This window comes from Marmota monax, unplaced genomic scaffold (genome assembly GCF_021218885.2).
Source record: "Marmota monax isolate L192 unplaced genomic scaffold, Marmota_monax_Labrador192_F-V1.1 WCK01_AAM20220418_F8-fsc00112, whole genome shotgun sequence".
In the NCBI taxonomy this organism is placed as follows: Eukaryota; Metazoa; Chordata; class Mammalia; order Rodentia; family Sciuridae; genus Marmota; species Marmota monax.
Window position 1 is genome coordinate 2,390,108 of NW_026692073.1, and position 21,577 is coordinate 2,411,684.

A 21,577-nucleotide genomic window follows, 5' to 3' on the forward strand; every position below is an offset into this window, starting at 1 on the left:
TTATTTTTAAAATTTGAGACAAAGGTCTCCTTAAGTTGCCCAGGCTGGCCTTGAACTTGCATCCTCCTGCCTTAGTCTCCCAAGCTGAGCCTCTGGGATTTCAGGCATGTACTGCCATGCCCAGCTATTTTTAGTGTTGTGTGTGTGTATTCCTCAGGATTTCCAGATATAAATTCACATTATCTTCAAATAGAGATAGTTTCAGTTTTTCTTCTCCAACAATTTAGATATTTTTAAAAATATTTTTACATATTATTTAGCAGAAGAAATATAGTTAGTTATACTCAACCAAACTGAAAGTGGCAATACCTTCTAACTTGTTCCCTGTTTCTTACTGTATCCCTTTCCAGTTCATCATTTTCACTGTAGTCACAGTAATCTTGTACTAGATAGGGTTTTTATTTTTTATTTTTGCAGTACTGGGGATTGAACCCAGAGCCTGATGCATGATAGGAAAACACTCTATCACTGAGCTACATGTTTTTTAATTTTTTATTGTAAACCACAGAAACAACCCTTAGATAACTTAAAAAAATAATCATAAAGAGTACACTATGGAGCCAGGTATAGTGGCACAACCTATAATCTCAGTGGTTTGGGAGGCTGATTCAGGAGCACCACAATTTCAAGGACAGCCTCAGAAACTTAGTGAAGCCCTAAGCAACTTAGTAAGAGCCTGTCTCAGAATTAAAGAATTAAAAAATGGCTAGGGATGTGGCTCAGTATTTAAGTGCCTGGGTTCAATCCCTAGTACCCCTCCCCCCCCCAACAAAAGGATCCACCAAAAAAAAAAAAAAAGAAAAGAAAAAGAAAAAAAAATTATGGAAAAAACATTATGGAAAAATTATTGAAAAATCTCTCCAAGGAAATTGGGGCTCTAGTAAAAAGGGAAATCAATCCTACATTACTAACAATGTCAAATATGCACTATATATATTTCATAAAATGAAAATTTGATGTTATTTGTATGCTTAAAGACTCTGTATCTTCACTGTTCATGGGATCAAATACTATTTTTTTGGTACCAGAGATAAAACCCAGGGGTACTTAACTACTGTGCCACATTCCCAGCCCTTTAAAAAATATTTTATTTAGAGACAGGGTCTCACTAAGTTTCTTAGGTCCTCACTAAATTGCTGAGGCTAGCTTTGAACTGTGATCCTTCTTCTTTTTCTTTTTTACTATTTAAGTTCTTGATTTAATTGAAGAGGGGGGGGAAGCATACAAATACAGTACAACCTTCTAAATGGAACAAATAGTTAAAAAAAAAAAAAATGGTACATCTCTGGATCTGAGAGCCAGAGACAATAGTCACTTAAGAAGAATCGGTGCCATTCATTTTGGACCCATGTCTCATTCATTCAAATTAAAAATCAGAAATTTCTCTAAAGGAAACTCAAAATGATGTTGCAGGAGCTGGAGGAAAGAATACCAGGCACGAGAGATGGAAGGTGATTGTTCTGGTAATGGTAACAGCTAACCTTCTGAACTTTGATCCTTCTGCCTTAGCCTCCCAAGCCACTGGATTATAGGCGTGGGCCACCATGACAAACACAAGTACAAAAATCCTTATCATGGCAATAAAGGTTGTCCATAGCCTTAGTTCCCAGTCATCTCCATTCAAATGTAACTCAACCTTTATTGAATATGTGACTATTTGTTGAATGTTCAACATGTACTGAATATTGGCCATGTGCTAGAAGTCAAAAGACAAATTAGCACTCTTGCCTTGAGAAATTCTACCACATGTCAAAAGCAGGGGTGACCATGAGGCCTGTTTTTGTCTACTGTCCTAGTGTAGTTACTAATAACACCAAATCCCATTTTCAATCTCAAAAGTTTTTAAGTTTGGACAATAAGTTATACATCATTTTAATAATACCATCACCATGTTTTCTCAGCAAACTCTGTGAAGTTAATGAAGGACTATATCTGGTAAGGTCCCTGGAGAAATGGGATGGCACATTCCTACTGGAAAATTTGGGCAGAGTTCAACAAATAAACTATTTGCAAAGGTGGTAAAATGTAATGAAACCAGAGAGGGGCTACTCTAGGTCATTATGGGGAAGTAAGTGACCTTTAGTTAACAAGTGGAGCCAGCCTGCAGAGGTGCCATGGTAAGAGAGCCTGCAGGAAAAAATACTCAAACCCTCCTCTCTTGTTCTGCTGTTGCTCCACATTGCCTGAACTCAACTGGAAGGTAAAAGGAATGAAAGCCCTTTGAGTTCAGGCTCCTAGAGGCAGAGGGCAGGACAGAGAATGGTGACATCCTCCATCAGAACTCACTACCCTAATTTACAATGGAAAAAACGGGGGTGGGGGATGAAGCAAGGCCAACTAGACTGATGTTACAAAGCTAAGAGTTACTAATGTATTTGAAGTGCCATGTTCATGCTATTACTCTTGTTCCTCTAAGGTTCCTAAACTCTAGCAATGCCAGAAGTTTTACCCTTCCTATAGAGTCCTCACCCAGAATCTTTGCTCATTCTATTCCCATGCCTGGAATTTCCTCTTTGCTTTCTCTCCTGGTTAAATCTTTTCTATTCTGACAAGCAGAGTTGAGTTAGTAGCTCCTTTACTGTAGTTTAAAATTCCATCAGTCATTTTTATTTTTTAAATAATGCTGGGGAGCAAATCCAGAGCCTTGCAAAAACTAGGCAAGCGTTCTACCAACTGAACTACATCCCTACTCATTATTCATATATCTTTATTAGGATTTGGCATATTTATCTGAGTTATTTAAATATCTATCTCCTGGCACACTGTGTGCTGCTTAAAAGAGAGGCATCCTCATTTTAAAAATTCTTAGTCTTCAGCATAGTTGCTAGGCATATAGTTGAAAAGATAAACTAATCTCTAGCAACTCTATTAGGGAAAAACTATTTTTAAACAGATTTTAAATATGAGAACACTGATGCACTAAAAGATTAATGAACTTACTACCCAAGGTCACTCAGCTATGAAGCAGTAAAGTCAGGGTTTTGAATCTAGGTAGTTTGGCTGTAGAATAATATTAAAATAATTTCAAAATGAGAGCTGACATATTGAAATTGTGTCCATAGGTTGAAAATGTTATTATTATTTGCAGTGATGGGGATTGACATATTGTATTTAAAAAATATTTTTAGTTATAGATGGACACAATATCTTTATTTTGTTCATTTATTTTTATATGGTGCTGAGGATCAAGTCCAGCACCTCACATGTGCGAGGCAAGCGCTCCACTACTGAGCCACAACCCCAGTCCCCCCATATTGTACTTTTATTAAATATATTTATGCTTACAGCTGTATCCTCCCTCCACGCCCACCGCCCCCCCCCCCCCAAAAAAAAAAATGGAGGAGAGAAGCAATAAGGCATTGTTCCTAGTCAGTGAAAGGATTCCATGCTGGATGAACTATCAGTGATTTTGTCCTAAATGGGTTTCCTTAAATATCAATTGAGATGTTAGAATATGTGACTTTTAGCTTTTTAAATTAGAATGAACTTATCTACCCACCAAGGTAGGGAGTTCAGGTTCTTATAATCTAATCAGTTTACAAGTAAGTATTCACAAACTAAATGCAAAATAAAGAAAATCTGCAGTCTGGTCTGGTTAGTATAATACAAAGTGGATAATTTCTTTGTAATTGCCCTTATATCCATTGGTACTATGTGGAGTTCTCTTTCACAGGGCACACCTGAGCCTCCTTGTCCACTGGCAGTGTACCGTCTGAGTCTTTCTATGAAAGAAAGAACAAAATGTCCATATATCAGAGCTGCAGAGGAAAGTATTTTCCCCCCTCCCTCTGCATTGCAGCCATCCACATGTAATCTTAATTCAACACTTATTGAGTACCTAATGTTTGTTTGGCATAAAATAGTGGTACCTATCTTCAAAAGATTTGAAGTCTCTGGCATAGACATTGATCAAAGGTTGGAATTCTTTTGAGCATGGGTCCAGATATCAGGTTCCATGTCAGTGCCCTTCACTTTTCTTTCACCACTGTTCTCTCTTCTCTGGCTGTTCCACCACTGTCCTGCCAGTGGAATTCTGTCGCTCCTCGCCTATCAGAGAAACTAAAGTGTCTGCTCCATCAAAGCTGAACCGGTGCAGGAAGACCACTCCTCTTTACCAAAAAGCTGTGGAAATCATTTGAACCCTGATGGAGGAGCAAACTCAAGGTCCCCAGAAAGTTAGGCGCTTTCAAGTCTCAGGTCAGACACAGAGGCGCCCAGGTCCAAACAGGCGGGTTGCCTATTACCTAATTCAATAGGCCTGGTTTTCCCTGAGGGCACAGTCCCCTGGGATGATCACCTTTCTTCAAAGCCTCACCACACTTCCCCAATGCTTTAATCCAACTGGTTCCCGCCCCTGTCCAGTAGCTGTCTTCAGTTATCTTGTGGGTCTCCTTCTCTGGACTGCGAGAATCTGCTGCATTCGACACATCTCACTGTCCAGCCTGTGCTGGTGCCACACAACCCTGCAAGCCCCAGGACCCTCCAACGCCCCATTCCGCCTGCCTCATAGACGCACAGTACCGTTCCAACATCTGCTGGAAAAATCCTTCCCCACAGCGGGGGAGTTTCTCAGTCTCACGCACCGGGAGTCGCATCCTCTCGGGTCACCCGCCTGGTGCCTACACCGAGACCTAGAGCTGCAGCCCCGGAGCGCACGCCTCCAAGTGGTCGGGTGTGTCTCCACCGACCTAATAAAGTCAGCGGAGCCCCCACGTGCGGCCTCCAGTTACACCCGTGGGAGGCCTCGGTCCCTGTGCTCTGGAGCAGCCGACAGATGCCTCAATTCTCCAGCGGGGGCGTTTTTTCTCTTCTTGCAGGCGGTGGTTGGGTCGTCTGCAGCAACAACTACTATAGCCGCTTTCTCTCTAGTGGGGTCTCCTATCTGGCACGCTATAGTGTCAACTCCCAGTTGTCCTTTAGTCTCTCCCTTTTAAAGGGAAGACTTCAAATTTTTCCCCGGTAGGGGCCCTCCCAACCCCAACTTGGTCGCCCACCGTTCTCCTTGGTTGCCACAACCCATTCCAAACCTGTTACTCCAGGTAGGGCGTGCTCGTCCAGGGTTAACTTTCCACCAGACGCTGTCCCTGTGACCTGTCTTCCCCTAGTCTCCCTTCCCCCTCTCTGCAGCTGCCCTGGCTGCCCGCTTCTTAAAAGCGCGTGGCGGGACCCGGGGCTGGGACCTCTGTGCCCAGGCTTTTACTTGGATTCCAGCACGTAATGGAGCGGGGGGGGGTGGCATTCAGGACACAGGCTAGGGGTGGCTTAGTGTCAAGCGAAAGGGTCGCGCACTGGCGCACCACTAAATTCAGGCAAGGCCAGCCCTGCGGCCAAAGCCCGTAGACCCGGACTCGGAGCCCGCCCATCACCCTCCCTCCCACCGCCTCGGCGGGGGCAGGCAGGATCACACCCCTTCCTGGGGAAGCAAATGGTCCCTTCCAGGCGGGTGGCCATGTTGCTCTAATAAAGCGGGAGGGGCGGCGGCGTGGGGGGAGCAGATGCCGCTGGCTGCGAGCGGGAGCCGAGTGCAAGCAGAGCGCAGCCGCGAGGGAGGCGCGGGGGAGGCGAGCCGGAGCCCAGGCGCTAGCTGCAGCCTTGAGTGTCGTTCCAGAGCACCCAACCGGAGCCGGAGCCGCAGCCGCAGCCGCGATGGCCGTGGCGGTGGGGAGACAGTCTGTGAGTGCTGGGGCCTCGTTTCCTTCGCGCGCTGCTCCTCCAGCGCCGGGTGGTCTCGGATTTGGGGCGGGTGCGGGTGGAGACTACCGGGGAGCCGGGCCGGGGCTGTGGACCTTGGCGGCTCTGGCTGTGGGTGTGTGCATGAATTTGGGCGCGCGTCTGGGGCTGTGGGGAGGTTGCGGAGCCCTGAGGCTCAGCTCTTACCTGATGCAACAGTGTATCTCCTCGTCGTGCCCCTATTCCAGAGATATGGAAGAAAAAGGACCCTCTCGGCGTTCCCTTTAAAAGGGTTCTTTTGGCCGCGGCGTTTCTCAGCTCTCTCCCTCTCCCCGCGCACACCGAGTCCCTCGTGACAGTCGAGAAAGGCGCCGGGGGTTTCCTCTCGGCTCCCCCGCGCCCAGGGGCGATCGGGGCATGGGAATTGTGAACCGAAGCGCTGTGTCACACGGTTGTAGAAGCGGGTCAAAGGGGTGGGATTTCCGTGGTGGCTTCTCCCAAGCATTGTGAGATCCCGGACACCCTCAGGCACCCACCCTGGTGACCCGGCCCTGCCCAGGATGTGGACAAAGCCCTAGATGTACACACAAAGTTTTCAAAAGGCTCCCTTATTGGGGTGGGTGGAAGTACTTAAAGGCTCTGCGGCTGGAAGGCCGGAGGTGGAGACCCTGGGAAGAGGAGACCCTGGGAAGAGGAAGGGAAGGCGGGTGCGCGGAGAATCGAGTGCCCCACTGGCCGGAGGGAGGGAGAGGGGATGCTCCTGCCCCGAGTTTGTGGGTCAGAGGTCCAGACCCGGGCTGCGCCTCTTAGAATGCAAGAGGTGGTTTGTAACTCGCTTTGTAACTCGGGACCCAGCCCGAGGGGTGTGGGACTCGGAGGATGCGATCAGTGGCTGCTTTACATCCCCCGCGTGAAAGCGGGAGGGAGAGGCGGTAGCGGCCTTTCCTTTTTATTGAAAGGAGCCGAGCCGGATGGAAAAGGCGGAGTCCTCTTTCTTTCTCTTTTCCTTTTTTCAAAGACCACTTTTGCCTCATAGGTTTTGAGGGTGCCTCGGGCGAGGTCCTTCCTGATCTTCCTACCTCCTTTCTTTTCTCCTCTTTCCCGTCTCACAACTGTGCAGCTGCAGGTGGTGACTTGATAGATTTCATAGGTATAGACAAAATCTCAGGGAGATATTGGGAGCTCAGAAACCTAGAAATGCAAGGCCATGCCTTCAAACTCAAGGCTCTTCCCCTGTACTCCTCCTCCCTGAGGCAACGCTTGCCTTTAGCACCGCGAGCCCCCAGCCCAGGAGGAAGTTCAAGGAGTTTCCCCTCTTTGAGTTCTACCTAGGTGTATCAAAATGCCCAGGGTTTTTTCAGAGATTTTTTTCTCACGGTCAGAGAATGTGCAGTGGTCAAACCAAAGCGCAACTGTGGGTCTTTTAGGGCTTTTAAACTCTACTATTTAATGATACATTCTTAAGAATTCTGGCTTCCTCTTGCACACAAACTGTGGCCTTGCTAATTAGTGGTCATAGTTGTCACTGAGGGAGTTTGCATAGTTTCTCTGTATTTCTCTGTAATTTTTCTAGTGAGGAAATTGAAGTCCATAGGTTTATCTGGGTAATCCCCCCCAACTCTTATTATCAGGGCACAGATTCAGAGAACTAAAATAACAATATCTGCTTTGGCAAGCGTCTTGGAATGCAAATATTCTGTGTAGGGGGTGTCTTTTTCAGTAACACCTATTGCTGGTGCACTCTTGAGGGCTGGAGGAAGTAGAAGAAATAATTTGCTGCACATTTTTCTATAAATTAGTTAGTTCATATATGTCAGTTAAATAGGAACAATATGTGGATTTAAGATTTAGTTGTGTGGCCTTAATCAAATCCAACACCAGGTCTGCCCACCATATGTGAGCTGGAGCCCCATGGATTCTTGTGTAAGAACTCTCATTCAGATAATAGAGGAGATTTTAAAAAGATATACATGTACAGAGGAAATTACTGCTTTCTGCACATTTCCTGTTGTCACTGGAATTAAGATTAAATTACTTAAAATTTAAAAATGGAAGACTTTTTTCCCCCTGACTTGTATGAGTAATCAGGAATTGACTATAAGTTTGAAAAGTCTCTTAATACATTACAGAAAATGTGTGATTTCATTTCCAAGGAATTGTTGAACTGATTGACTTTTTTCATTGAGTTATTCTTTTAAGTGGGGTCTCTATAGTTGTGTCTAAGAACAACTCAGTGAATGCAGAAGATTCTCTAAACCCAGTTCCAAGCGAACTGCACTGCATCTTTAATGCTAGAATTCTCTGCCTTTCCAATCCCCTTATCTATTCTATGTTTTGAATCAAAGAACGGAAACATTTTTGAGGGAAAAGGATCACTTCAAAGTTGATTTATATGGGAATGGATTTGCATAGTTACTCCTTTAGAATTAAATTATGTTTTTTAAAAAGTTGTTTGCAAAATCACAAGTTATCTCCTTTTCCTACAAACTGCCTCTCCCATCCAGATTAAAGAAAAACTCAATTGGAATAATTGGTCTTCAGTTTTAGACGTGTTAGTGTGATATCAAGGTAAATACATTTTCAAGGGGAGAAATGTTTATATGTCAAATGTAGTATTTTCTGTTTTATGAAATGGCTATATTCGGTTACAACCATTAAAACCTCAAGGTTTAAATTCAAATGTTTCTTAAGTGAATTTGTTGTTGACTACAAAAAATGAAAGCTTCAATTTAATGTGATATTGTTTGTTCCATTTGAAATCTCCATCCCCAAATTCTTCGTTTAACCACTGATGGTTTTAGGGCTTGGTCCTGAGAAAATCCTGAAACATGTGTGCTGTTTTCAGATTGTAACTGATAATTAGCAAGGACATTTCCGTCCTAGGGATGTGTCTACATTTTGGATGAATTAGCATTTTTGCATCTGCATCCCAGGGCAGCAATTATCTTGATTTTAAACAGCACATGGCAATTACTTTACCTGGGAATCAGGGTTTATGTAACCAAACCACTCCCTCTTAAGGTTTGCTATTCATCAAGTTATAGAAGTTAAGAGTTGAACTTTAGAGTTCATTTGGTTCAGTTTTTTCCATGCAGAAATATTTCTTACTTGATTCTTAACCAGAGATATGCTTAAACTTTTCCAGTGGCAGAAATTTCTCTATAATATCCTTCAGGAAATTTGTTTTAATTGCTCTTTTATCTGTTGAGCCAAAGAAATGGAAAGCAAAGTTTACCATTTGCTCACTAGTATCATTTATTGAGCATCTACTATGCATCAGATACTGTTTTAGGTGTTGGGGATACAGCAGTGGAGAAGAAAGATATTTCCTTCTTACCAGGAGCTTTTATTTTCTGATATTTAGTGTCACTGTATATTAAAGTGACAAACTTCAATGGTGTTTATAAACTAAGGAGAGAGGGAATTATGCACATATTGCTGAGTCAACAGTTACAGTTCAGGTAAAGACTTTCATCTGTTTGGGGATCATTAGAGATAGTACCTAAAGATAGGGTCTACCTTGAACAAAGTTGGGGGGGGTGAGACTATGTGTGAGGAAGTATTGAAAAATGTTATTTTTCTTTGTTACAAAATTGACATTTCTATGACTTGAGGATGTGGCCCCAGATGGAGGGCTAGCCAGAGCCCTCCATCTGGGAAAGATTAATAGAGCTGAAAAATGTTTAAGGAAGGGCTATCTATACAATAAATGGGCTGTCCTGTAAGGGAAGGGGCTTTTAAGAATTAAAATTCTATATATAGTCTGTGATATAAATTATACATGTGCTATAGGTAATTATTAAAGAACGTAAAGAGTATTTCAAGAGCAATAATCCTTTTAAAATATTTTGAAATCTGTAGATTGGGGGGGGGGGGTTACTGGAGACTGAACTCAGGGGCCCTCCACCACTGAGCATCATATCCCCATCTCTTTTTTGTATTTTATTCAGAGCAAGGTCTCACTGAGTTGCTTAGTTCGATTTTGCTGAGGCTGGCTTTGAACCTACAATCCTCCTGCTTTAGCCTCCTGAGCAGTTGGGATTACAAGTGTGCCACCATGCCCAGCTTTAGATTAATTTTTTTATCTTTTAAATTATCTTTTTAAAATGATGTGTCTACCCTACAATAAAAAAAAAAAAAAAAACATACCCAAGGAATTGGTTACAAGAACAAAACTATTCACATCCTTCCATCCTGATATAACAACCTTTAGATTGCTGGTGTATTTTCAACATCAACATTTACTTCAATGAAAATAACCCATCTTGGGCTGGGGATGTGGCTCAAGCCGTAGTGCGCTCGCCTGGCATGCGTGCAGCCTGGGTTGGATCCTCAGCACCACATACAAACAAAGATGTTGTGTCCGTTGAGAACTGAAAAATAAATATTAAGAAATTCTCTCTCTCTCTCTCTAAAAAAAAAAAAAAAAAAGAAAGAAAGAAAAGAAATCTTGTATGAACTGCTCATTAGAAACCAAGCTGTGTGCTGGATGGGACCTGTCTGACCATTTGAACACTATCATAGTGGAGGAAATAGATGCTTAGTGTTGGACCTGGGCCACCCTGTGTCTGTCCAGACAAACGAATGAATGATTGTGGAACTCTGCTATTTCCATGATTTGGATGGCCTACTTTAATTGATTGCCAAAAGGCCACCTGATGCCACACTGATAGTGATCATGGGATTTGGAGTCTGGAGTAGTCTACAGGGTTTTCTGTGCCTCTTTTTTCTCTTTATAGGACCCAAAGCTTAGTTGAAGTAGAGGCCACTTTTGGATTTTATCTTTTTATTGAGATCTGTCTTTCATAATTGTGGCTAGACCTGTCTCAGCTGAGATCTCCAAAGCCTGATCCATTATTTAAACAAAGACTCAGCCTATCTAAAGCTTCTATTCTTTTTTCCAAGGAAATTACTTTACAATATAATTGATGCTTCCCCTCCCCCTCTTTTTAAAAATCTAGATTGACAGAAAACTCCCTTCCAACTGAACAATACCTCCCAACGTACTCAGGCCTTGCTGGCAACCCATCAGTGCAGCTGCTATTGAACAGAAAAACAATACTTGGGCTAAGGTATGATATAGGCAGACTTCTAAAAAAGAATTTGCTGGTGATCTAAAAGAAAAATTGCATTGTCTTATTGTCTCAGTCCTGGCCTGAGTTAGAAATCAGGAATCTGTTCCTCAATATGACTAAAGCCAAGGCACCGTAGCCACCTTTTTTTTTTTTTGGATCAGTGCCAGTAAGTGTGAGCACATTGCTTAAGTCACATAATACAGGAAGTTTAGCAGACACATGTTGTCCATCTGCTGAACTGTGACCCTGTGTGATGGAGTGTGGTATGTTGAGAGGGGGTGCAGGTTGAGATGGAGAGGTGGGGAAAATGTCATACTCCCCCCCCAAAACAAACAAACAAAAAAACCCCAACTTTGGTGCCAGGCCACATGGCACAGGCCTGTAATCACAGCTACTCCAGAGTTTGAAGCGGGAGGATTGCAAGTTCAAGACCAGCCTCTGCAATTTAGTGAGACCCTTTCTTTTTTTTTTTTTTTTTTTAATATTTATTTTTTTTTAGTTTCCGGTGGACACAACATCTTTATTTTATTTTTATGTGGTGCTGAGGATCAAACCCAGCGCCCTGTGCGTGCCAGTCGAGTGCGCTACTGCTTGAGCCACATCCCCAGCCCAAGAGATCCTTTCTTAAAAATAAAAAATAAAGAGGTCTGGGATGTCACTCTGTGAACTGCTCAATATCAGTAAGGGAGAAAAAAACAAACAAACAAAAAAGAATAACTGGCACCCAACAAGTGGGACTTTGTTCTTGTTCCAGCCTTTTTTTTTTTTTAAACCTTTTCTAATTATGCAAAAGGAAATTTAAATATATATATATATACACACACACACACACACACATACATATGTGTATATGTATATATATGTGTGTGTGTATATATATATATATATATATATATGATTTACCTTCTTATTTTTATAAGTAACATTTCTTTGGGAAGAATTTATGATATTCTTTTTTTTTCTTATAGAAGTAGAGTCAAAATAATAAAGGTTAGAAATTGGAAATAGGTTAGAAATTGGAAAAAATACACCCGAAATCATTCTTGGATTTCTGAAGACTCTGTTTTATTAGATGTTGCTTGCTAACATTTCATGTGCAGTTTCTGAGGTTATATCCCTTCTGCTCTTATGAAATCTCCCTGAAGGATGAGTAAGCAATTGGACTGAACAAGGAAACCCAGGTAGAGAGGTGGCTGTGGAAAAGTGTTCCAAGCTAAGGGAACACCATGTGCAAAAAGCTCTAGAAGTGAGAGAGAACCTCGTAAAGAAATAGCTGGGACGTCAGTATTCCAGGCCAGGTAGAGAAGGTAGACAGACATGATGCTGGGGATATGCAAGAGACTAGATCACGTGCACTCTTTATAGATGTGTATTCACTATATTATTCTCTATATCCTATTTATCCCCCACCCTCTACTCCTGAAAACAAAACAAAACAAAACTGATTATTGGAAGAGGTTGATGGAAGACATTAAAAATCTGCAGAGTCCTTATTTTCTAGGATTCACTGCTGTAGAGGGGGAATGAGAAGGGATCAGGGGAATTGAGAATTGATGGCTTTCCTGCCTGAACTGAGCCCCAAAGCACAGAGAAAACAAAGTCTGAGGAAGGACACAGAGAAGAAAGAGGTGTCTAGTGACAGCAAATGACTGTATATCTCCCTGTCTAGTCTAAATGTATCAATCCCTTCCTCAAGATATAGAACTAGAAATTCTTTCCAGACTCTAAAGAAAACAGCCTGAAGCATGGAGCTGGGGGAGAATGGCAGGACTCTCCTTGGTAGTGTGTTGAATTTCAAGTAGCAGTTCAAAAAGGAACTGGGGCTGGATATAGCTCATGAGAAGAGCACTTACCTGGCTGGGTCCTGTGGCTCATGCCCATAATCCCAGTGGCTCAGGAGGCTGAGTCAGGAGGATCACAAATTCAAAGCCAGCCTCAGCAGCTTAGCAAGGGTCCCAAGCAATTCAGTGAGACCCTGTCTCAAAACATAAAAAGGACTCTATCTGTGGGTTCAAATCCTCCCCGCATCCTGCTGCACACCCCCATCTCTGCCAAAAAAAAGAAAAAAAGATGAGTACTTGCCTAGCATTTATGAGGTCCTGGACCCCACCCCTAGCACTGCAAAAAACAAACAGAAAAACATTGGACCCTCTGAGAAAACTTTTTGAAAGCCAGAGTTCCCTTAAGACTTAAGGAAACCTTTTCATTCATCTCATTTCACGGTGTAGTGTGTACTCATTTCATACCAGCATGAAATTAGTGACTCTTTAAAGATGCCTATTAAATTCACTCAGATCTGGCTTTTTTTTTTTTTTTGTATGAGGAATTGAACCCAGGGGTAACTACTAAGCCATATCCCTAGCTCGTTTATTTTTTTTATTTTGAGACAGGGTCTTGCTAAGTTACTTAGGGTCTCACTAAGTTACTGAGGCTGGTTTTGAACTTGTGATCCTTCTGCCTCAGCCTCCTGAGCTGTATGTGCCACCATGCTGGCTTCAAATCAGTTTTTGAAATTTAAAAATGTAGGGAGGGTTTGACCAAAACCTTTGTGTACAGGAAGCCTATTTAACATTTTGATATTTTTAGTTTGTTCAAATTGTTGCCAAGACAGTCATGTCTCAGTATCTACTCAAAATACCTGAAAAGTAATATAGACAAGAAAAGTAAGGCAAGAATAACCTGTCACTTATCTAATCTGTTCAGCCTGTTGAGAAAGCTTGGCTTTGGAAACAATTCCTCTTTTCAACATGCATATAGACCTACCATCTGTATCAGTCAGTTGGGCTAAATTTTGTTGAGGTAACAAGTTGGCCTTGAGGCTTGCTGGTTTACACAGTAATAAAGGTTTGTCATTTAAGTTCTTGTTTGTTCCATCCTCTGAGGTCTATTCCATGCTACACTGACTCCAGGGCCTATTCTCAGAGATTATCCTCTGCTGCATATAGCTACTCTGGTGACAGAGGAAATAGAGACAGGCTGGACCCTGAACTGACTTCAGTGGGTTACTTCCATATGAATTTCATTGGCTGAAGTAAATGGTCACTGCTGAATTCCACAGAGCAGGGATGGGTAAACTCCCTGCAAGGAGTGACAAGCTTGAGAAGAGCTATGGGATGGGGAAGTAAATCCTCTTCTAGGGAGAAGCATTTTGAATGATACTCTGTAGACTATGGCATCCTAGTCAAGGAACCTACTGTGAAGCCAAGGGTGATTGATTGATTGATTGATTGTTGCTTGGATTGAACCCAAGGCCTTGAGCATGCTAGGTAAGCACTCTACCACTGAGCTACCTCCTCAGCACTGTTTTAATTTTTGTTTTTTTTTTTGGTCTGTAATTATTTTTCTCGCTCTTTTTGTCTTATTTTGGTTCCAGGTAGACATTGTAGAATGATGTGTATATGTATGTATGTGTGTGTGTGTGTGTGTGTGTGTGTGTGTGTGTGAGAGAGAGAGAGAGAGAGAGAGAGAGAGAGAGAGAGAGAGAAACAGAGACTAAGAAGCAGTTAAAGAGAGATGAGCATCCAGAATGAACTGAAGTCTGAGAGTGATTGCTCCTATTGTTCACTGATGATAGCTTCCAGTGGCATCATCACCAAGTAAGTGATGGGGTGACCTTCTGAAAGACCTTCTGTGCTGCTCCCACTCCCTGGTGGCTCCAGCTTGGGACTGTACTCTCTGGGAAATGGTTGCAAGGCCATTAGAACTTCCAGCTGCTTGACAGAATTATTTCCCTTGGGATGCTTCCAAATCAGACCTTTCCCAGCCTGTCTGTTCCTAAATGCAGATGCCTCAGATGACTCCCTTCCTTCTCTTGCTCGGTTTTCTCTCTGCTTGGAGGCAGTAGTATATAGCCCTTTGGTCAAGAATGTGGGGCTCTGGATCCAGGCTGCTTGAGTTCCAGGGTATTGGCCAAGCTCTGTGACCTTAGGCACGTTACTTATCTCATCTGTAAAATAATAGCAGTACCTTCTACCTTCTTAAAAGAGGTAGAGATTAAATGGGTTAGTGTACCTGAAGTGCTTACACTGATACCTGGGACATTGGCCTGTCATGAAAGTTAGTTATCCAGGGGAAATAAATGCTGAAATAATAACTGCTTTATTCTGAAGACTGTGCTCAACCCAAACTGCCACCCGCCCACCTCGGTAGGAACCCAAGCTGGTGGGTAAATATTTCTTCACTTCTGTCAATAAGTTGGGCAATTCTGAGGTGTAGGGCAGGTGGCTTCTGAGAATTTGTGTGGGTCTCAGCCTCAACCAGCATGTAGGCCCTGAGCCTCCAAGATCCCCTTAGAATGGCTTTCCCTTCTTGGCTGTTTGACTCTTCAGTCCCCGTTTCTGTTTTTCTGAGTTGGTTCTCCATAAATAACTGCATGAGTACAAGCCCTTGTCCCTGTCCTTGCATTTTGGAGAAATCTAGAAGAAAACCTCTCTTGGGCTCTTCTTTTACTTTATACAAATAAGGGAGTATGAATGTTTTATAACATACAAGCTACTCAGTGTGTTTCAAAAAATGCTCAAAACAAAATGATCTTTTACTAGGTTTTCACTTCTATGTATTGGAGGGCAGACTTCAAACTTTGTACAAGTTGGACTCAGAAAAGAAAAATGTTGGAGGCATCATCTAAACTTTTCCATGATTTTCATTTCTAGTTCTTAACACTGTCTGGATGGAAGTGCTGGCTTTGAGGATAGGATGCATACTTTGTAACTTGTTTAATTTATCCATTTCAATTCAATTACATTTTTACATTCCAGGAATTAGATACAGAGTGAACGGGGAAAATGTGGTTTTGATACATAAGCTGTGTATTTGGACCAAAGCTTAGAACTGTCTTAAAACAAATCAGAAAAATGTTCAGGACCATACTACATATATAGATTGGAAAAATGAGATAATTCTTGAGACAATCTTAAGTAATATTGAAAAATTTTAAGAATCAGGATTCATGTAAGTGTCTGTCCAAGTTTTTAGGATGATTTTTCAAATTATCTGTTCTCTTTTGTCTTCTGTCTCTCCTTTTTTTTTTTTTTTTTTTTTTTTTTTGGTACTAGGAATTGAACCAAAGGGCTCTTTGCTACTAATCTATGTCTCCAGACCCTTTTAGTTTTTGAGACTGAGTCTCCCTAGATTGCTGGGGCTGGCCTCAAACTTGTGATCCTTCTGCCTCAGCCTCCCAAGTGGCTGGGATTACAGGTTAGCTGAGACTACAGGTGTGTGCTACCAAGCCTAGTGATCTCTTTTCTTTGTAGGCACCTACTCCAGAGGCAGTTTCTGAGAATAAATGACATAAACCAGGATGACTCATTCTCAAAATCTTCCCAAATTTATCACCTGTGCTGTCAGTCTTTGAGGTGCTTGGTTTGAATTTTCTTGTGTGGGCAGGCAGTCTAAGACTAGTCCTTTGTACTGTTGCAACAATTTGATTTTTTATCTTTCACATACCTCTTTATTTTCAAAGTCTTGCCCCATCCTTAAGTCAACATCTTGATCACTTCTCCCCAAGGGAATGTTGGATGCTCCACATTTGAAGCAGTTTTATCTATGAGCATTCCATAAAGGTTTTTGAGTTTTGCATAGTTAAATCTGCCCCATTCTGAAACCAAAATTCCTAGGTATTTTATGGACTTAAAGCAGGAAATTAAGATCAATGACTTAACCATTTAAATTACAAGTAACTAATTGGCTGCCACTAGCTGTAGCTCCAAAGCTGACTTTACAGCTGTGCTGCGTGGATGAGGAGCTGCTTCTAAGTTGGGTTTTATATCCCAGTCAGAGCTGGGAGATGGTAGGAGTCTTGTTGTCTTTATATAGTGGAGATTTAGGTAGGCACATTGGGGACCTCAGAAGCTGCCAAATATTGCCAGATCTTTTCCTTGAAGCATTTGTGTTGTTATTCCTTAGTGACTTTACTATTTCCTATTCATTAAGTCAATAAACATTGAGCCCCAGCCAATGTTTGGAGCACCTTGTAGGAGTGGAGATGTCAAAACTTATTTTTCTTCTCATTCTCCCACCACACCAAACCAAAACCAAAATCTGTCTTTGGCAAAAAGGGTCTCCCTATCACTGAGATTTGAAATATTAGAGTAGAGCTTCAGTTCAGAGGTGAGTTTTCAAACTTGTCTTTTCCTACTTCATATCTTGCCTCATTCATGATTGTGCTTCATCAACAAGTCTGATATTTGAGGATCTTCTTCCCATCACCCCTGAGTACTAGGGATTAAACCCACTGCCTTGCACATGCTAGGCAAGTGCTCTACCACTGAGTCATATCTTTAGCGTATTTATTTATTTGCTTTTTGGTTCTTTTTAGTTGTACATGACAGTAGAATTCATTTTGATATATTTATATAAGCATGGAATATATCTTTCTAATTTTTTTTTTTTAGTTATTGATGGACCTTTATTTATTTATTAATTTATACGTGGTGCTGAGAATCAAACCCAGTGCTTCACACATGTGAGGCAAGTACTCTACCACTGTGTCGTAACCCCAGCCCGTGGAATATATCTTATTTTAATTAGGATCCCAGTCTTGTGGTTATACATGATATGGGGATTCACTGTGGTGTATTTATATGTGTACACAGGAGAGTTATGTCAGAATCATTCTAATGTCTTTCCTTTTCTTATCCCTCCTCCCTTCCCTTCATTCCCCTTGTCTAATCCTCTGAACTTCTATTCTGCCAAATATTCCCTCTCCCCTGCCTTTTTATTTTTTGAGACAGTGTCTTATTAGATTGTCCAGCTGTCCTTGAACTTGCCATCCTTCTGCCCTAGCCTTCCAAGTACCTGGGATTACTGATGGGCAACACACACCCAGTTTATTGACCTTCAGAGTTTTTAGCCCTGTTCCCCATGCTGTTAGAAAGCTTCCAGTTTAGTACATGATCAAAACCTGAGACTTGAATGATGTTGAGCTTCCTTGAATAGGCAACTCTTGCCAGGCTCTCTGAACCGGTGTTTAGTCCTTGCCTTTTTCTTAGACAGTAAGTGTCCAGAACTTGTTTAGCATTCACAAAGAGTGGGTCCCCATTTTATTTTCCTTCCCCATCCTCTCCCCTTTTATAATGTAATTTGAGGAGTACTTGAAAGGAAATCTCCAGCTTGCTTTCCTCCCAGGCTACCATTAGAAATTTATTCTTTTGGTTTAAAGCAGGGATAAAAAGGGCATGCCAAAGGGAATTGGAAAGTTGTATCGGAATCTGAAGGGAATGTTTTCAAACTCTGCCAGATTAATTTGCACTCTTCATTCCCTCTACAAAACACTCTGACTGCCCACAGCATGCCAAGTGCTTTTGACTAGTAGACTAGCATTTTATTCTAAGGCACATGACCATTTCTGTACCCACCAACAGAACTGCATGCTTACTGCATCAGTTGTCTGTTTTCAGACTTGCTTATGCCAGTTGTAGAAATTATCATAATTGCATAATTTAATTTCATGTTCTGTAACTATGAAATAAGTGCAAATATCAAGTTGCCGTTAAATATAGATACTTTGGAAAGATTTGGTAAAGGTGAGAATTTTGCTGAAATAAAACTGTTGTGCACTTAGTATAGGTAAGATAACTATGAAACATCGGAGAAAAAAATACAGAGATCTAAAAGAGTCTGTGCTCAGATGGCTTTGATGAAAAGATTTTTAAATTCTTCATTTTAAAGCAACACATTTAAAATCATAGATGATGCCTATGGGTTTGCATTGGAAAGACATTCTTGTTGGAATTCCTCTAACCCATGATGATGAAAACACCTTGGTCCTTTGTCAAAAAATTGGTGAATGGAAGCACCTTTAAGGTGAAATCAAATGCTTAGATTATGACTGTTTTTTAAAATCCCCATCTTGAAATACCTTTCAAGACAAATTGCCCAACTCCAGGCTGTTGGATAAAGGGACTTGTAGTTAAGGACACAACCATCTCTCAGCCTTTGCTAGCACGTGCCTCTGATGGAGGATCACTGTGTGTATGGAACTATCCCCACATAGGCAAATGGGGAAAAATGGTTGAGAATTACTTGTTTTGTCCTGGGTTCAGCTGCAAATATCTCTCTTGCTTTATTAAACTTTTCTTTACATCTGGATACAAATGATTGTCAGGGCCTTGTGTTTGTTTTCTGATACCAAGTTTAGAAACAAAAGGATGCTAGAGATATCAGTTTTATCAGTTTCTTTTAGATTAGTCCACAATAAAGGAAATTTTGGTTGCAAAGTAATCTCATTTTGGTTTAGTGGTCTTTAAGAATACTTTGAGATTCTTAGTTTCTCCTTTGCAAAGTGAATACAATCTCCTTATCTGAAGATGAGAAAAGCAGGACTATAGTCTTGGTTGTTAGCTCTTCTGAGATTTTGCATTCATTCAAGTGCCTGGGCTGTTGGGCTCAAATGGTACGTTTCAGCTATTAACCTTGGTCAATTTTCCGTCATTTAATTTTTAATCTTAGCCATGAGAAAATTGCTAAAAAAGCAAGTAGAAGGTTATTTTTCTATTCCAAAGTGAAGGGAGTGGGAGGAGAAAACTTAAATTGGAAGATGAAATGTGTGATTTCTTCATTTCTCAAACTAAAACTGGAGTCATTTCAGGTTTTTTTCATTTTCTTTCTTTCTTTTTAAAATCTACTTCTGGAAAGTTATTGCTAACTTGCATATTGGTTTTGCCACTAAACTCATTGTACACACTGCAGTGATTTTCTAATTGAAATTGTGCAATTCCATATATTTTTTTCTTGTGATTAGATTTCAGAGGGTAAAAGTTTATCTTTATGACAGCTTTGTGATTGGGTCGATTAGATATTATTCTTGATACTTTCAACCCCTATTCCATAGATCAGAATTTAAGACTTGCTCCAAGTAAACAATGATGATCTCAAGGCCAAGACTTCTGACTGCTCGTTATACCCTCTTACCTAATGGAGATACCAATCTAGGGTGCAGAACAGCACTGTCAGATAGAACTTTATCTACTGCATTGTCTAGTCTGGTAGCCATTGGCCATGTATGACTATTGAGCCCCTAAAATGTGGCTAGTGAAGTTTGTGGATTAAATTTTTATTTTGTTTAATTTTAATTCATATTTAAACAATCATATGGGGCTAGTGGCTACTGTATTTTATTGCATAGCATAGCTTTAGGAGTACAATCCAGAAGTTTTTAATTTATAGCCTGAGTTATTTTATTTTATTTTTTTAACCCAGTGCTGCTTAACTACAGAGCCACATTCCCAGCTCCTTTTTAAAAAGATTTTTATTTTGAGACAGGGTCTCACTGAGTTGCTTTAGGGCCTCACTCAATTGCTGAGACTGGCCTCAAACTTGCAATCCTCTTGCCTTAGTCTGAGTTGCTGGGATTACACGAATCTGCCCCCATGCTAGGCTCTCACTCTTTCTTTAGAAAAACTTTTTTAATTAATGAATATTCCTAACATATAGAAGAGAGAAGGGTATAATGAAGACTTTCATCCCATCACCCAGGCTAATTATCAATTCTTGGTCAATCTTATGTTGTCTGTTTCCCATTGCTTCTAACCTCCTTCCTTCTCTTCTTTTCATATTGTTTGGAATAAATCCCAGACACAATCTGATCTCTTTTTAAAAGCCAAGATGATGACCTGAAGGAAAGAGGAGAATGAATAGCATTAGGAAAAGGTACTCAGGGATCATCAAATGTACCTATGATTAAAAAAAAAAATGGAAGTATAGTAGGAAAAGTTGTGATTGGCAAAGATAGGTGTGGCAAAGATAGACATGTGATGGTCTGTATGCTTAAACTATTTCATTACCATATCATAATAATAAAAAGCCAAGTTTGGCTCAGATGAAATAGTTACTCATTTACCTGTGCTTATATTGAACTTGGGTCTTATGCATAATTTAAAACACTTAAACATCATCCATATGCAATATTTATCATTGAGCTTTATTGAATACCAGCAATGCTATAGCATCATGGAAACTTTAAAAGGTAGAAAAAAAGTTGAGGATCATATTTTAGCCAGAGAGAAGCAGCTTGGTTTGACCTCTTTAGAGTGATTGAGTGCTTCCTGATAGGCACACTTGCTAGGCCAGCTGATTTGCGGGGTTAAAACTTGGAGCAGTAAGTTCCTCCTACTTAGTTTTTAAAGAGGTAGATTTTTCTGACCTCTTGAGAACAGAGATGTTATGTCTGGGTCTAATCGTGGTATTATAGACACTTCAGTTGGAGAGAAATATTTTTGTCATTGACAATACAAAGGAGTCATTTATGATATTTTGTCTTTTGGGCTGAGAGTTTATGCCTACGATGGATAGAATTTATTATAGGAAATGTCTGCTTATTTTCTGTCTCTGTTTATTAAAAAAAAAGCTCTTTTAGCAAGGACATTTTAGTCATGTGGACACACTGAAGGAAATAATGCTTGTACTAATGATATTTAAAAGTGCATTTTCCCCCACAACATAAAGCAAGAATCATCACTGTGCTTTTGTCATTGAATTTAGAAGCTAATAATGATTTTCTTCCTTATGATAGAGTGCAGAATACGTAGATTCTAAATTTGGAACCCTATACTTGAGATCTCTGAATTGAAGGAGAATGAATATGTGATGGTAAAAGGATCTTATATCATCAGAAATGCTCCTAGGTCTTGGCTAAGCTGTCCTATTGATGGAAAAAGATAATATGCTTTAGAATAAGAGCTAAGTTGAAAAATTTAGCAACGTTTGGACCACTGCATGCCTTCAGCTGCAATAAAATGCTGCTTTTTTTGTTTATTTGTTTTTAACATGGTCACGTCTCCAGCAGATTCTACCTTTTGGGTTCTCTTAGCCTTTTGTTGTTTCTGGAAGTCAGG

At 41.0% G+C, this 21,577-nt stretch overlaps 1 protein-coding gene across 13 annotated transcripts in view; it reads left to right on the top strand.

The window, feature by feature from the left end:
• Positions 1 to 5,482: 5,482 nt before the first annotated feature.
• Septin11 (septin 11) overlaps positions 5,483 to 21,577 on the top strand; it is a 140,367-nt gene continuing 124,272 nt past the window's right edge. For 9 of the 13 annotated variants that reach the window (XR_009228292.1, XM_058584281.1, XM_058584258.1 and 6 more), the window contains exon 1: positions 5,483 to 5,673. Coding sequence is in view for 12 of the 13 variants with exons in the window: in XM_058584281.1 (XP_058440264.1) it covers positions 5,647 to 5,673 (27 nt within the window). In the remaining variant the exon portion in view is untranslated. The remainder of the gene's footprint in view (positions 5,674 to 21,577) is intronic. The other 4 variants (XM_058584270.1, XM_058584282.1, XM_058584274.1 and 1 more) reach the window with 2 other exon arrangements.